This window comes from Leopardus geoffroyi, chromosome A1 (assembly GCF_018350155.1).
Source record: "Leopardus geoffroyi isolate Oge1 chromosome A1, O.geoffroyi_Oge1_pat1.0, whole genome shotgun sequence".
Taxonomy (NCBI): Eukaryota; Metazoa; Chordata; class Mammalia; order Carnivora; family Felidae; genus Leopardus; species Leopardus geoffroyi.
In genome coordinates this window covers 219,823,892-219,842,100 of record NC_059326.1, presented here as the reverse complement: position 1 = coordinate 219,842,100, position 18,209 = coordinate 219,823,892, and the positions used below count along the sequence as shown (strand labels likewise).

General features: G+C 35.1%; 1 protein-coding gene across 3 annotated transcripts in view; it reads right to left on the bottom strand.

The window, feature by feature from the left end:
- Window positions 1-18,209, bottom strand: part of LOC123578451 (cadherin-10) — a 210,674-nt gene that overhangs the window by 31,352 nt on the left and 161,113 nt on the right. For all 3 annotated transcript variants that reach the window (XR_006702391.1, XM_045441328.1, XM_045441334.1), the window contains exons 6-8: window positions 15,868-16,055; window positions 13,629-13,882; window positions 8,793-8,929 (exon numbers count right to left, since the gene is read on the bottom strand). Coding sequence is in view for 2 of the 3 variants with exons in the window: in XM_045441328.1 (XP_045297284.1) it covers window positions 8,793-8,929; window positions 13,629-13,882; window positions 15,868-16,055 (579 nt within the window). In the remaining variant the exon portion in view is untranslated. The remainder of the gene's footprint in view (window positions 1-8,792; window positions 8,930-13,628; window positions 13,883-15,867; window positions 16,056-18,209) is intronic.

Below are 18,209 nucleotides of genomic sequence, written 5' to 3'. Positions count from 1 at the left end.
CAAGCCAGAAAGGGGGGGCAGGATATATCCAACGTGCTAAATCTGAAAAATATGCAACCAAGAATTCTTTATCCACCAAGGCTGTCATTCAAAATAGAAGAAGAGGTAAAGAGTTTCCCAGACAAACAAAAACTAAGAGTTCATGACCACTAAACCAGCCCTGCAAGAAATTTTAAGGGTGACTCTCTGAGAGAAGAGATGAAACAAAACAAAAAAGATCAAAAGCAACAAAGACTAGAAAGGACCAGAGAACATCACCAGAAACTCCAATTACAGGCAACGTAATGGCACTAAGTTCTTATCTTTCAGTAGCCACTCTAAATGTCAATGGGCTAAAAGCTTCAATCAAAAGACATAGGGTATCAGAATGGATGAGAAAGCAAGACCAACCTATATGTTGCTCACAAGAGACGTATTATAGACCTAAAGACACCTGAAGATTGTAGGTAAGGGGAAGGAGAATCATCTCTCATGCCAATGGTCACCAAAAGAAAGCTTGAGTAGCCATACTTATTTATGTAAAACAAATTAGCTTTTAAAATACTGTAACAAGAGATAAAGAAGGGCATTATATCATAATTAAGTGGTCTATCTACCAAGATCTTACAATTGTAAACATTTATGCCCCCAATGTGGAAAATATATAAATCAATTAATCACAAACATACAGATATTTCATTGATAATAATACCATAATAGTAGGGGACTTCAACACCCCACTTGCAGCAATGGACAAATCATGTAAACAGAAAATCAACAAGGAAACAATGACTTTGAATGACACAGTAGATGGCCTTAACAGATATATTCAGAACATTTCATACCAAAGCAGGAGAATACACATTCTTCTTGAGTGCACATGGAACATTCTCCAGAATAGATCACACACTGGTACACAAATCAGCCCTCAACAAGTATGAAAATATCGAGATCATATGGTGCATATTTTCAGACCACAATGCTATAAAAGTCGAAATCAACACAAGAAAAAATCTAGAAAGACAACAAATACTTGGAGACTAAAGAACATTCTACTAAAGAATACATGGGTTAACTAAGAAGTTAAAGAGGAAATTAAAAATTACACGGAAACCAACAAAAATGAAAACACAACAGCCCTAAACCTCTGGGATGCAGGAAAGGTGGTCATAAGAGGGAAGTATATAGCAATCCAGGCCTTCCTAAAGAAATAAGAAAGGTCTCAGATACACAGTCTAATCTTATACCTAAAAGAAATGGAAAAAGAACAGCAAATAAAGCCCAAAACCAGCATAAAAAGGGAAAAAAATAAAGATTAGAGCAGATATCAATGATATTGAAATTAAAAACAAAAACAAAAAAAAAAACAGAAACAAAACAGTAGAACAGATCAATGAAACCAGGAGCTCGTTCTTTGAAAGAATTAACAAAATTAATAAACCCCTAGCCAGTTTGATCAAAAAGTAAAAGGAAAGGACCCAAATCAATAAAATCATTAATGAAAGAGGAGAGATCACAACCAACACTGCAGAAATACAAACAATAATAAAAGAATATTATGAGCAATTATATGAGAACAAATTGGGCAATCTAGAAGAAATGGACAAATTCCTAAAAACATAAAAACACCAAAACTGAAACAGGAAGAAATAAAAAATTTGAACATACCTATAACCAGTAAAGAAATTGAATCAATAATCAAAAATCTCCCAGAATCAAGAGTCCAAGGCTCGATAGCTCTCCAGGGGAATTCTATCAAACATTTAAAAAAGACTTAACACCTATTTTTTGAAGCTGTTCCAAAAAATAGAAATGGAAAGAAACTTCCAAAAAATTCTATGAGGCCAGCATTACCTTGATACCAAAACCAGACAAAGACCCCACTGAAAAGAACTACAGGCCAATTTCTTTTATTAACATGGACGCAAAACAACAAGATACTAGCAAACTGGATCCAACAATACATTAAAAGGATTATTTACCACGATCAAGTGGGATTTATTCCTGGGATGCAGGGCTGGTTCAATATCTGCAAATCAACCAATGTCATACATCACATTAATAAAAGAAAGTATAAGAACCACATGATCTTATCAACAGATGCAGAGAAAGTATTTGACAAAATACAACATCTTTTTTTGATAAAAATCATCAAGAAAGTAGGGATAGAAAGATCACAACTCAATATCACAAAAGCCATATACAAAAGACCCACTGCTAATATCATCCTCAATGGGGAAAAACTGAGAGCTCTCCCCATAAGTCCAGGAACACAACAAGGATATCCACTCTCACCTCTGTTATTCAATATAGTGTTGGAAGTCCTCACCTCAGCAATCAGACAACACAAAGAAATAAAAGGCATCCAAACTGGCAAGAAAGAAGTCAAATTTTCACTCTTTGCAGATGACATGATACTCTATGTGAAAAACTCAAAAGACTCTACCAAAAAAACTGCTAGAACTGATCTATGAATTCAGCAAAGTCACAGGCTATAAAATCAACATATAGAAATCAGTTGAATTTCTATTCACCAACAATATAGCAGCAGAAAGAGAAATCAAAGAATTGATCCCATTTACAATTACACCCAAAACCATAAAATACCTAGGAATAAAACTAACCAAGAGGTGAAAAATCTATACACTGACACTATACTGAAAATTATAGAAAGTTTATGAAAGAAATTGAAGAAGACACACAAAAAAATGGAAAAACATTCCATGCTCATGGATTGGAAGAACAAATATTGTTAAAATGCCGATACTATCAAAAGCAAACTACATATTCAATGAAATCCCTATCAAAATAACACCAACATTCTTCAAAGAGCTAGAACAATCTTAAAATTTGTATGGCACCAGAAAAGACCCTGAATAGCCAAAATAATGCAAAATAATGCAAAAAAAAAAAAAAAAAAAAAAAAAAACAAAGCTGGAGGCATCACAGTTCTGGAATTCAAGCTATATTACAAAGCAATATTCATCCAGACAATAGGGTACTGGCACAAAAACAGATACATCAATCAATGGAACATAATAGAGAACCCAGAAATGGACCCACAAATATATGGTCAATTAACGAAAGAATATCCAATGGAAAAAAGACTGTCTCTTCAGCAAATGTTGTTGGGAAAACTGGATGGAAACATGTAGAAAAATGAACCTGGACCAATTTCTTTAACCATACACAGAAAAACTCAAAATGGATGAAAGACCTAAACATAAGACAGGAAGCCATTAACATCCTAGAGGAGAAAACAGGCAACAACCTTTTTGACCTTGGCTGCAGGAACTTCTTATTGGATATCTTCAGAGGCAAAGGAAACAAAAGCAAAAATGAACTATTGGACCTCATCAAGATAAAAAACTTCTGCATAGCAAATGAAACAATCAGCAAAACTAAATGGCAACTGACAGGATGGGAGAAGATATTTGCAAATGACATACCAAATAGAGGGTTAGTGTCCAAAATCTTTAAAGAACTTATAAAACTCAAAAACCCCAAAATAAATAATCCAGTGAAGAAATGGGTAAAAGACATGAATAGATTCTTTTCCAAAGAAAAAAAACATCCAGATGGCTAACAGACACATGAAAAAAAATGCTCAACATCACTGATCATCAGTGAAATACAAACCAAAACCACAATGAGATACCACCTCACACCTGTCAGAATGGCTAACATTAACAACTCAGGCAACAACAGATGTTGGCAAGGATGCGGAGAAAGAGGATCTCTTTTGCGTTGTTGGTGGCAATGCAAGCTGGTGCAGCCACTCTGGAAAACAGTATGGAGGTTCCTCAAAAAACTAAAAATAGAACTACCCTACGACTCAGCAATTGCACTACTAGGCATCTATCCAAGGGATACAGGTGTGCTGTTTCGAAGGGGCACATGCAGCCCAATGTTTATAACAGCAACATCGACAATAGCCAAAGTATGAAAAACTCCCAAATGTCAATCGACTGATGAATGAATAAAGAGATGGTATATGTAAACAATGGAATATTACTCACCCATCAAAAAGAATGGAATATTACCATTTGTAACAACGTGAATGAAACTAGAGTGTATTATGCTTAGCAAAATAAGTCAGAGAAAGACAAATATCATATGACTTTACTCATATGTGGAATTTAAGATACAAACCAGATGAAATAAGGGAAGAGAAGCAAAATACTATAAAAACAGAAAGACAAACCCTAAGAGACTCTTAAATACAGAGAACAAACTGAGGGTTGATGGCGGGGTGTTGGGTGGGGGGATGGGCTAAATGGGTGATGTGAATTAAGGAGGATACTTGTTGGGATGAGTACTGGTGTTACATGTAAGTGATGCATCGCTAAATTCTATTCGGAAATCATCATTACACTATATGTTAATTAACTTCGATGTAACTAATAGTGATGATAATAAGAATAATAAATAACAAATAAAAGCAAAGCAAAACAAAAAATAACATATGAGGTGAGGGACAATAGCAATGTTATTAAATGGCCTTTACCCACAGGGTTTATGGATAGTATTATTTACCTTTGTGAAATTTATCTGACTTTCTATTTATCTCAATGATTTTCAAATACAAGAGTAAAAATTATTGTCATATCCAGATAGGGTGTATATTACTATTCAAAAGAATTTATCTCTTCCCCTTTCTCTCCATGTAATTATGATGTTACTAAAATAATGAAATCAGCACTTTTAAAAATAATGCTTAAGAACTGATTACTCAGTAGGAACGTTTACAAGGTTAAAGTCATATGAAGGAAGCAAACAGAGTTCTAAATCTATTTGAAGTATGTTTATCTGCCTTCCTTTTCTCAAGGGAAATTTAAAAGGCATCCTCTCTTTAACACTCTTTTCCAGTCTTACACTTTTTAAACCATATATATTCCATTCTCAGGTTCTGATCTCATATTTACTAATGTATTGCTACCTATTGTTCACTTCTTGTGTGTCAGGTGGGTATAGAGTTCAGACCCTGGGAACACAGCTGCTTTGATTCCCAGATTCACCACTTACTCACTGTGTGACTTTGGCCAATTTACTCCATCTCTTTAATGCCTCAATTTACTCAGTATAAATCAAAATAGAACTTCTAATCTATGGAGTTAATGCATGAAAACTATCCAAAAAAAAAAAAAAGGATTACTTTGTTGGTTAATTGCTCAACACATGTTGATTATTATTATTAAGATCATCTTTATTATCACCATCATACCTTTTTCATTTTCTTACATTCCTTGAGAGCTTACGCTATGTTACTCCACACAAAGCACTCACACAATAAAAATGTGTTAACTAGTTTTCCTACAGTTCATACAGGTCTGAAGAGGACCATGTGTGGGGAGAAGTGGAGAGAGGAGATAAAAAAGAAGAGTCCATTCCACTCTTTTCCTACCTCCCTTAGTCCTAAACAATTTGCAAATAGCCAGAGTTCACCTACAAAGTGTTCACCTGCAAATAATCCTCAATCTACCTAGAGTTATTTGTTGCTATGGGGAGTAGTGGGAAGGGATGATTCTTCCATATTTTCTAGTATGTTCTTTTTCATATACTTAAATAGTAGACATAAGCAAAATATTTTCTTTCAATATAGAGTCCTGACATAAAAATAACTCTTGCTGGTAGCAATTCACTTTCTAACTATGCTGCAGAAGCCAAGAGAGACAGAAAAGTTTCAGATCTAAACAACTGCATTGTTAGTCCTTTGCCTGACACCATATGAAGATTCTCCAGCTTCTTTACAAACAATTCCAGTCTCTTCAAATCAAAAGCTAAATCCACAGGGATAAATGTGCTTATAAAGCATCAGGCCCAGAGTCACCTATTCAAACAACAGTGCTTACACTAATCTTTTTACAGATAGATGTTGCAGCTTATGTACAAATAAAAACATAAAGCATTCCAAGAGTCATCATACAGAATGGTAGCTGGCATATGTTTACCACCTGGGTCTCTCTCTGAGTATCCAGGCGCACTCCACTGTAGCAACAATGTATCAGCAATAAAGGATCTTAAAATGTGAGAGCATTCCTATGTATCCAACAGGCTTTTCAGTACCCAAGAAAAGGAAAGCTTAGATTGTTATCTAGAAATCCGAGGCTTTAGAAAGATGTATCTTTTCTACCTGCTTAGGGCAAGAATTTCTAATGTCAAGGAACCACGTATAGAAAATGGAGTTCTTTGGTCATGAACTTCGCTCTCCAGTTCTCAGAATGTATCGCGATGATTATAGCCAAATTTTCAGATGTGGGCAGAGGAACTCATTAGTGTCTACAACAGATTTCTACAATCCAAGTGTGACCTTAATTTTAGGGTTTTTATTCTCCAAATGGCGTTTAAAAATGTTTTTTGAAGAAGAAAAGGGGAAGTTTTTTCACGGTAAAGCGCACTAAATAATTACCTGGAGCAGTGCTTGCCATATGATGTGCTACACTGCTGTGGAATGTAGAATTAAACTGTTAGAGGCAGGGCCTGAAATCGCATTGGTAAGAAGTCCATTTAAACATCATTCTGTCCTGCTTAGGGCTTGGTGTAATGCACACTTACCACAAACCCAGTGCTTAAAATCTAGGAAAAACAATTTCCTATATATGCTGTTTCCCTCTCTCCCTTATTCCTTTAATAACCAGAACAGCATAATGGGCCCCTGACTGCTTGTGGCTTGGCAGGTAGGCATTTCCAGCAGCTACTCCATAAATTGATTTCACTTAAGGGCAAAAAATAGGCTTAGTTCTTAAAAAGAAGAACATAATTGGCTTTGCTTTTTACAGAATCGTAATTATTTCAACTAGCTTTAGAAGTTAAATTTCTCAAAGTATCTGAAATGGAAAATGCAATTCCTAACTCGTTAGGCTTGAATTAGGATCTTGAGTCAAGGAGAGAGCACAATCATGATTCTGGAATGATCAGATTGGACCCTGTCAGACACATGGCAACATGGTAATATGGAGATAGGTAATGGAAGTAAAAGCTTTCCTGAACATAAAAACTCAAAAAAAAAAAAAAAAAAAAAAAAAAATCTTCGGTTAGCCTTAAAAGGCACAGCCATTTATATCACAATACAGAAAAACTGGGTCATTTGGATGGTGGAGTTAATCTGTATTTCAGAGCCAGATTTAAGGACAAAGCTAAGTCTACTATTTTATCTTGATTGAATTCATTGTTAATGATCTGTCCAGCCTAGTTCCGTCCTTCTGAGACTTTTGCCAATTTGGCCCCAAGGCTCTGCCTTCCAAATCCTGGAATGGTGGCTTCAAATAACTTCACTTTGATATGTGTTTGTGGATTCAGCCTGGTATTTCAGATTTGGAATTTATAGGCTTAGTTTTTCCCCATGATTCAGTAACTAATTAATGCTTCTTTTTAAAACAGTTAAAGAGTTGCTTTATCCATGTAAATCACATTACAGGAATTAGAAACCACAAATAAGTTTGCTTGAGTGGACAAAGCTGGCTTCATAGGCAATTGTACAGGGCCTTACTCTAAGAAGGGCCCCACACTTATTTTAAGGCTCTGTTGTTGCCATGTTAAACATCTTAATCATTTTTAACAACAGGTCTGACACTTTTATTTTATAATGGGCTCTGAAAATTATGTAGCAAGTCATTTGGATGGGCAAGAACCTTTGCAATTAGATACAGATATGATTTTGAATCCTGGCTCTCCCTGTTATTACTGGGATGAAATTTTGTAAATTAGGTATAGAATTAAATACTGGATCTAGAAACAGAATGACTAGTTTTAAATCTTAGTTTTACTACTTCTGGTATTAGGACTTTGGCAAGTTTCCAAAACCCTTGAAGCCTTAGTTCCTTCTCTGATACATAAAGTCAATAAAAATATAAGTAGGAGAAAATTAATATAAAATTCTTAGCATAATACCTGGCACAGAGTGCTTAATGTTAGCTATTATTATCAATATCTTGGTCTCCTCATCTGTAAGAAGGAAGTAATAATAATACCTACCTATATGTATGTTGTTAAATTATACACACCTGGGGTTCCTGGGTGGCTAAGTTGGTTAAGCTTCCGACTTCGGCTCAGGTCATGATCTCACGATTCATGGGTTCAAGTTCCATTTTAGGCTCTGCTGACGGCTCAGAGCCTGGAGCCTACTTCGGATTCTGTGCCTCCCTCTCTCTCTGCCCCTCCCCTGCTCATGCTCTCTCTTTCTCTCTCTCTCTGTCTCAAAAATAACTAAACATTGAAAAAAAAATTTTTTTAATGGTACACACCCAATGTTTAGCATCGATTTTAACTTACAGTGTCCATGCAATAAATTTAATGCATTTATTTCTCCCCCAAAGAGGATATCTTTGCTGTCCAATTCTAGATAACTTTTATTAGTCAATATTAAATGTTGATTTGGGATACCTGTAGTGATGCCTCAGTATATATATATATATATATATATATATATATATATAAATTATTGAAAAGAATTAAAGGTGTTAAGAAGCCTTTAAAAAACTTAGACTAAAATTTACAATTCATGCATATAATGAGAGGGAATTATTTTTTCGATGTTTATTTATTTTTGAGAGAGAGAGAGAGAGAGAGAGAGAGAATTAGTGGGGGAGGGGCAGAGAGAGAGGGAGACACAGAACCTGAAGCAGGCTCCAGGCTCCAAGCTGTCAGCACAGAGCTGGATGTGGGGCTCAAACCCACAAACTGTGAGATCATGACCTGACCTGAAGTCGGACGCTTAACCAACTGAGCCACCCAGCCCCAGAAGGAATTATTTTTAAAATAAAATAAAACCTAAAACTATATGTTAAATATTATATACAAAAATGTCATCTTACTGATTTCAGCAGCTATAACAGTTAGATTGTGCCATTGAGATAGTTCACGGTCAAGTGGCTTTGAAGTATAAAGGGATCCATTTCCAGAATGTATGTTAAAGATCCTGTCAAGGTCAGTATGGCGATCCAAGGAAAATCTGAACAAAAAAAGCAAAGAAGAATACATGGCAGTATCATCGGTTTGTAGGAGAAAATGTTGTAATGCGAACACACAGTAACATATCATAAGTTCATACAAGTACATAGTACTGATGTAGAACAAAGACTGTTTCATTGATTTATCTCACATACACCTGTGTGCGTTGGTGCACACACACACACATGCGCGCGCCCCCATCTCCACCTCCCTCTTCTTCCGGAGGCAGGAGCTGCCACTTTGTTCCATATTCAAACGCTGGTCTTCTGAATATTTGTGTTATTAAATCACTACCTATTGCCATATTCAACGGAACGTGAAGTACTTTTCCTACAAGATAGTTGGGATTACAGGTGGTTACAATACCAGCTGACTTTAGCCAGAAGCTGTGAATTCTGTTAGGGAATTACCATAAGGATCTAATGCAAAAACAAAAAAGAAAGAAAGAGAAAAGAAAGAAAGAAAGAAAGAAAGAAAGAAAGAAAGAAAGAAAGAAAGAAAGAAAGAAAGAAAGAAAGGAAAGAAAAGAAAGAAAAGAAAGAAAGAAGAAAGAAAAAACATTCCCAGAAGCATAGTCTTTTTCTTAGTGATGAAATTGGAGACAATATTATTTTCATTAAAAGAGTAGGTTATCGTAACACCTGGGTGGCTCAGTTGGTTAAGCATCTGACTTCAGCTCAGGTCATGATCTTGCGGTTTATGGGTTCGAGCCCCATATCAGGCTCTGTGCTGACAGCTCAGAGCCTGGAGCCTGCTTTGGATTCTGTGTCTCCCTCTTTCTCTGCCCCTCCCCCACTCAGGCTCTGTCTCTTTCCCTCTCAAAAATAAATAAACATTAAAAAAATTTAAAAATAATAGGTTACCAATTTAGGATGATATTCAGTAACTTCATGGTATGATACCCATGAAGCTTCAGCTTGTTAACCACATGTATCATTAAAAAATGCATATATTTTGACAAGAGGTGTTTAAAAAAACAGAAAATTTTGGGAAAGGAGTTTTCATACATTTGTACCAAATAAAGTCTTAGTATATGTATAAAAAACCAACTATGCTGCAAATTGATTAAAGGCTTGTGTTGGGAGTCATTCTAAAGCCTACTGCCAGGTTTATCAATCAGGTTGATATAGTTGGCATAAATCCCATTATTTGGGGATTGTCAGGCAAGATTTAAGCTAGCTTATACTACCTCATTGGTTCCTGCCAGTTCACAATGCTAGTGGCTTACACATGCTTTATAGTGCCTGAGTTAGCCAGCATAATCCTCAAGTTATATTTAATGCTGCATGTTAAAAAAAACAAAGAAAAATAAAGGTGACAAGTACTAAAGTAACATTCAGTTTTGGCATATCTTTTCCTAAGCCACAGCTGTCATTTATTTTAATATTTTTATGAAACATTATTTTTAAATGGTGTTTTGTGAGTGATAATACAAAATGATTTTTAAAGTGCCATAAAACTCGTTTCTCTTTTGATGTTCCAAACTTGTATAATATTTCCAAAAATCCATTTAAATTTATAATCCTTATGCTGGGTTTTGAATAAACTGCATTAGAGGAATGACATATCTTGTCAATACAGCTAATGTGACTTTACTTTTGAGGATTGCTTATTTTAGATTTTTATTTTAAATCAGTTCTAAATGGAACAGGACAGTAATTAACAAATCTCCTCAATAAGCTCTAGCCCTCTCTATTATCAAAATGTGAATTCAGTTTTGCAGGCAAACAACATGTCTTCCCAGTCACACATTAATTTGTAAAACACTGAATCTCTGTATCTGGAAAAATCATGAATTCTGTCTCAAGTTGACAAAGTTCTTTTACTCTAAAAGACTCAACATACCTTCCAAACAAAAGTGCCTGTACTACCCATCTCTGCCACTTACCACGTTGTATTTGGAATTCCCTGCAACATCAGCATGTGAGTTACATCTCAAACAGGAAATCAAAGATGACAAAATCAAGCATCATTCTTGAGAGAGTAGGCACTCAATGAATATTATTTCTCTTACTGAATCTTCCTCCCTAACAGACTGAGAACTCCTTGAGAAATATGTTCATATCTGATACGGGGATCCACAAGTATTTGTTAAATGAGAAAAAGAACAACTGACTTCTTTGACGTTCTGGCAAATACGTTTTCTTATTTCTATAGAAATATGCCGTGAAGTTGCAATATGTAGATCAAAATTAAGCATTACTGTCCATGTCATATAATTTTATGTGTGTTTCATCTTACTTCTTATAATTTGGTTTTAAAAATAATTAAAAATTTAGGAATTATGTAAGATTATGTTAAAGATACAGAGACGTCCTGGTTCTTTTTCAAACATGACATAATTATATTTTCTGATTCTCTATTGGCAAATTCTGTGTGCTAATGTTCATTTTATTTTTTAAAATCATTTCCAGAACAAACATTTAAGTAAAGCCCTTTGAGTATTATATTAACATCTACACTATATGACATAAACAATTTAAAATGTCCCCAGTCCTATCTATTCCATAAATACATTGCATTAGTAAAACTATTATATTTCTGATTACACATATATATTTTTAAACTACATGGTCCATCAAGATTATATCTCAAAATATTAAGTTGAATTTTTTATATCAAGTTAGCATTGATTCAATTATACAACAACCTTTATGACATAGACTTTGTCATTAATAAGCAATAACGTCATTAATTGTATTGCAATGATACACATAAATGGAGTCGTTTCTTAGACTTGCATTCTGATTACATATTTTATTTTTGTTTCAAAAATCCATGGACATATTTTGACATATGATAACCATCAATCTATAAGAGAATGCAAAATCTATTTCATTGTCTGGATAATATTTTACATTGCCACTTAACACCCCTGGATTTAAATTGAATTCTCCTTAGATATAATATATTTCTTTTGAAAAAGGCCACTTTGAAACCAGGAACACAGAACACAGGCTGTTAAAGTCAATGAAGAGCTAGGCCAAGAAAATGCTTGGACAGTATTTAATAGGTAAAACTAAGTATGTATATTGGCTATATAAAGCCTTCAAAGTTGAAAATATCCAAGAATGCATCCATTTCAATGAAGACAAATGGATTGGGGAAGAGGCAATTATGGGGAATTCATACTGGCAGATGAGAGCTGTACATGATTGCCATGTATGTGATTTGTGATGCTGTATGTGAATGGAAGAAAATATTTTGGTAATTTGAAACCACATGGATGGATCTAGAGAGTATAATGTTAAGTGAAGTAAGTTAGTCAGAGAAAGACAAATACCATATGATTTCACTCATATGTGGAATTGAAGAGACAAAAGAAATGAACAAAGGGGAAAAAAAGGAAAGAGAGAAAAACCAAAAAACTAGAGAACAGATGGTCACCAGAGGGGAGTTGGTGGGGGGAGTGGGTGATGGGTGACATAGGTGAAAGGGATTAAGAGTACACTTATCTTGATGAGAACTGAGTAAGGTATGGAAGTGTTGAGTCACTATATTGTACACCTGAAACTAATATAGCACTGTATTTTAGCGACACTAGAATTAAAAAAAAAAAACATAAAAATAAAACAAAAATATTTAAAGTTATGTAAATCAAGCACTAATATATATATGTATATATATACACATATTATATATGTTATATATATGAAGACATATTATATATATAATATATTATTTCAAGTTCCTTACTATATATATATTATATATAATGTCTTCACTTGAAGGTATGGCAGAACCTGTAGCAGTTTTAAGTTTGAGTTGAGTTAGAGGCACATGGCATACAAGATTTTTTTCTATTCTGCTGTTGTATACTTTGGAATCAAAGAAGAGTGTGCTTGGAAATTGTGTAATCATCACTTAAACTCTTACTTGACTAGTCCATGTGGAGCAAGGGGGAGGCACAATTAACCTGTTGAGAATTAGGAAAAACAGTGAAATACAAAACACATGATATGCTAATGGTTTAAAATGGCCATTTTTTCGGTAAATATTATATATAGATATCCGTATTTCTTTTCAAAATGATAGAACAAAATCAATAACAACTTTGTGTCTTTCTCATTTGTACATGTTTATCATATTTCATGTGTTTTTGGGCTGCCATAGAAAGCAAAGCAAAAATAAAAAGTGAAATTAAATTACTCTTATCTTTCTGGAATGCTCTATTTTCTTTACAAATATTTTTTGAAACAGCCAAAACAAAAACAAACAAAAACCTTCCCTTCTTTGATGGTAGGAGTACATGGGAGTTTCTAAAATGTATTTTCACTGAATTGTAACGTTGTTGGAATCATATTCTTTTTAACTGTTACAACTCTCAACTTCTCATATCATTTAATAACTGAAAGCACAAAGAAGTGATTCAGTTACATTGTAATAGCACAGCTGACACAGTGTCCTTTATCTGTACTGGGATCAGAAGAACAAATACCTTAAAAGATACAGGCAGATGATACAAGCTAGGTTTTAGGCTAAAAGGCATGATTTGAAGTGGAGAAAATTATAAAGCTGTGCACGCCATGCCCCAAAACATTCAGAGACAATTTCCTTTAAACACTTGAGCTCCTCAGCTTGATGTACAACTTACAGACAGACTCATATATTTCAATGCATTAAATGCTATCAATAGAATTTCTTACTCTCTACATTTATTTCAATTCCCTTTCTTTCATCGGCAACATGGGCATAATTACCTAATGGGGCTAGAAGCGGAATCTGGGTCCCTTGCCATTACAGTACCAATGATCGTGCCCACTTCGATATCCTCATGAACTTCAAACAGGTAGGAGGATCTGCTAAAAACGGGAGGTTCATCCACATCTTCTACGGAGATTTTCACAATTGTTGTATCTTTAAATGGTCCCAGGTAATAAAAACGTGGATCCACATGGGTATTTTCTGCTTCAACCTTCAGAGTGTAAAGTCTTCGGCTCTCGTAGTCAAGTGGCTGTGTAAGTAAATCATCAAATTAGAATGAGGGAAATTGGATTATATGTTCCTTTCAAGTTACAGTGTGATTGTCAAAGCCTGGTTGAATTTTGTGAAGTTGTTTATTAACCGAAAATAATTAAAAGTAATAAAAATAGGGGCGCCTGGGTGGCTCAGTCGGTTGGGCGTCTGACTTCAGCTCAGGTCACGATCTTGTGGTCCTTGAGTTCGAGCCCCGCATCAGGTTCTGGGCTGATGGCTCAGAGCCTGGAGCCTGCTTCCGATTCTGTGTCTCCCTCTCTCTCTGCCCCTCCCCTGTTCATGCTCTGTCTCTCTCTGTCTCAAAAATAAATAAACGTTAAAAAAAATAATTAAAAAAAAGTAATAAAAATAATAATATACCTTTACATATCAGATAAGGTTCGATTATTACTTTTTATGCATTCAATGTGTAATACTTCAGAACATAGGAAAATAAGAAATTAAATATTGGAAATATTGAAAAGAACGTTAAAACCTATGTTATAATGTGGTGACTCGTTACAAAAAATGGGCTGAGGGGCGCCCGGTGGCTCAGTCGGCTGGGCGTCCAACTTCAGCTCAGGTCATAATCTCATAGTCCATGAGTTGGAGCCCTGCCTCAGGCTCTGTACTGACAGCTCAGAGCCTAGAGCTTGCTTCAGATTCTGTGTCTCCCTCTCTCTGCCCCTCCCCCACTCAAGCTCTGTCTCTGTGTCTCTCAAAAATAAATAAACATTAAAAATTTTTTTTTAAATGGCTGGTAGATTGTGTCTGTGTTCATGTGTGCATGTGTGTGCGTTACTGTTAAATGTCTGCAAGCAAAATATTTAGTTATCTTTTTACATGTATGTCGTGATATTTCCATTCAGTTTAATGGACTCATGATACTACAATAAACTTTATGTAATTTTGAAGACTAATACAAATTTTTCAATAGTTGTATGAAACATTGAAGATCAGGAAAACCTGGAGTAAAGAGAAGAGAGAAAAATTCTGATAGCAAATTAGTAATTAGGTTATATTATGAATAAACAAAAAAAAACCTGACTTAAATATTGATGTAGTTTAACTGTAACGAGTGTGAAATCAAGCTCCTCCCTTCTTACCCCTCCAAAAGGTATGTTTTGTAAACAGAAAAAAGACATTGTGGTTTGAGATTCCTTCAACCTTCCTCTTTTTATCTGATAAGCAGTAAATTCTATTTGCATTATTATTACTTGCCAGTCATGAGAAACAACAAAGAAGCTGCTTCCTCCTTTCCTGGTCACTGTCCATCTAAAAACATTTCCTTGTGTACCTTGGCCTTTGCAACAGAATCTCTGGATAGTTTCGATTCCTCAGTTCTTCAGTGGTTACTTAATGAAATAGAGTTTTCAGGACGTTTCATTGGGATCTGTCACGGGGCCTTAATTTTTTTCTTATAATGATCATACTGACGCTACAATGAAAAACCTAGTTACCTTTAAACTGAATCACTGAGCATATGTTAGCAGAAAAGTTTAATTTATGTAGCAGAAGGCAAAATGTGAACAATTAAATTATCTTTGAAAATATGCTGTGTCTTTTTTATTAGCAGCTCTAATTATTGCCTCATACATCTGGATAGACGGCATGCTACTCTCTATGCCTCCAACTGCGATGATATGTTGCCATTATTAGCTATTAACTGCTTTTACTAAAAGAAAACAATGTTATTATGGGGGGGGGCTTTTATTAACATGGCTCAAAAATACAGTCATACATATATTAATTTGCCTTTTAAAGTTTGTAAAAACTCAGGTTCCATGTTTCAGTCAACAAGAGCATTTGGTCAAAACGCCCCAAGGAGATCTTTGGCTCTTGTCTCTCATGTTTGTGCATGATATAAATTACATTTGGCCATGATAGTGGCATCTCTTCATGGACAACGCATGAGTGGATGGCACATAACAAAAGCCTTATTTGCTAAATGGGAAGATGCTTATTTATACTGATTATGGGCACCTTTTTCACTGTTATAATGCCTTCCTGTGTGTCCTTCTCAGTTATGATGTCAAACATATCAGTCCCATCACCATCAATAATTCGGTATTCTACTTCTGCATTTTTCCCAGTGTCTGCATCAGTTGCTTTTACACTTCCAATGGCTGTGCCAACTGGCGAGGACTCAAGAACTCGAAGGTGGATGGTGTCTGGAAAAAAAAAAAAAAAAATATATATATATATATATAGATAGATAGATATAGATTTTTCATTATAAGTCTTAAACTCTACATCATATGTTAACTGATTAAAAAGTTGAAGACACATAGTATGGATTAAAGTCTAGGAATGGAAAAAGAGGAATTTAGGGGGCTTGTGTCTATGCATATAACAAACAGTGAGTGCTATCCTTTAATCATGTTAAGAACTCCGTTTTAAAAATAAGCACATTGTCTTTTTTTGCATTTGCACAGATAACTAGAGATCAGCTTTGAGTGCAGATACATACCTGTGTGTGTTTATAAAATCACAACAAGTCTCAGAATATACAGTGAATATTTATATTTAATTGTTTCCCCTTGGTTTTATTTAGTTGTTAACTAACCTTAATTTATTTCAGCTGAAGGACAGAACATTACAAAATTCCATGAAATCAGCTTCAGTGGGGAGGAATCTTATTTCTAGAAATTTGTGACAGGAGAAACAAAGAATAGTCTGTGGCCCGTCACAGTCAATGTGAAACAATTCTGACAAATTCCCTCTATTCCAGAGCAAAACAAGAATTTATCTAAGCCTCTGGAGCATCTAGATGTGGTTCCAGTGGGAACAACTTCTACTGCTGATGAGATTTATGTGCATAAACATAAATCTCATAAATTTATGATCATAAATTATATATTACTGACAGACTAATTGACCTGAAGCCCTCTTCTGATTATAGCACCTTCATGCTCATAAACCTTAAGTAATTCTCCTTCATGTATATAATAAAGCCCAGGCCTCTCAGCCAGTCATGCTCTTACCTGAGTATATTCTTTCCCAGTGTATTTTTCCTTTAGACACTTGTATGAAAGTTCTGCACCAAATTGGACTTTACAAAGTTTTCTTGTCAAAAGTTAATGTCCTACATCTCTCTCTCTCCGTTTTTCACATGCTATCTCCTTCACATAAATTCTTCCCCACTACTCTCTTCTAATCACAATGCAATTTATCAAATCTGAGAAAATGGCACTGTTACAGTGTTACAGTGAGTGTTTGGGGGCTGTGCTCCTCAAAATTCATATATTGAAGCCTGAACCCCCCATTCAATACCGTAGAATGTGACTGTATTAGGAGACAGGGTCTTTAAAGAGGTAATTAAGGCTAAATGGGATCATTAGGGTGGGCTCTAATTCCATATGGCTGGTGTCCTTCCAAAAGAGGAGATCTGGTCACAGGCACAGAGCAGAGACCATGTGAAGACACAGAGAAGACAGCCATCTAGAAGCCAAGCAGAGGCCTCAGAAGAAACCAACCCTGCTGATCTTTAACCTCAATCTTGGACTTTCAGCTTCCAAATCTGTGAGAAAACAAATTTCTGTTGCTTAAGCCACCTGGTGCCTTATTACGGCAGCCCTAACACAGGGACCTCTATTTGCTCCCTTTGGGAAGCCATTTCCCAGGACTCAGCTGCTGCCACTCCCCAGTGAGTTTCAGCCTGTTCTTTTTTTTTATATTTTGTAGTTTTTAATTTTTCTTTTACATTTTTCTCTGCATCTATTTTTGGTAACACTATTGAAAGCAACTCTCAACTCATTCCTTTGGCTACTGTCCTTCTGGCACTCTTTACCTTTGCTGTTTCTTCTCAAATTTCCTGTCCCTGAGTATTCAGATGGCCCTCACTCACTTCCTTCGGATGATTGCTCAACTGTGACTCCCTCAGAAGCTTTCACCAATAACCTTATTGAAAATAGCCTTATCGGAAATACTACACCCAATCATTCTTCATAGTACTTGCAACAGCTAATCATTGTTATCATTTACTTATTTATTTTTATGTACCATGAAGAGGTCATGCGAAACAGGGACTTTGTATTTTTCCACCACTATTTTCTCACGCTCTTTCTTTGAATGCAGTGGCCACTATATACTTATTTGTGTATTAAATGAGAAACTTCCTAACTTGTCTACAAGCTCCTTTACTTGACTAAATTCAATAAAATCTCAGATGCTATTATACACTGCAGTCATGTTATCCTTTTGAAAACAATAATGTTCTTTTGTGTGTGTTTCAAGCTTTTATTTATGAAAACAATAACCCTATTGATAATTACTCAGAGCTTCAAAATTCTTTGATTGGTCCCATTGAACTTAAAATAAAACAT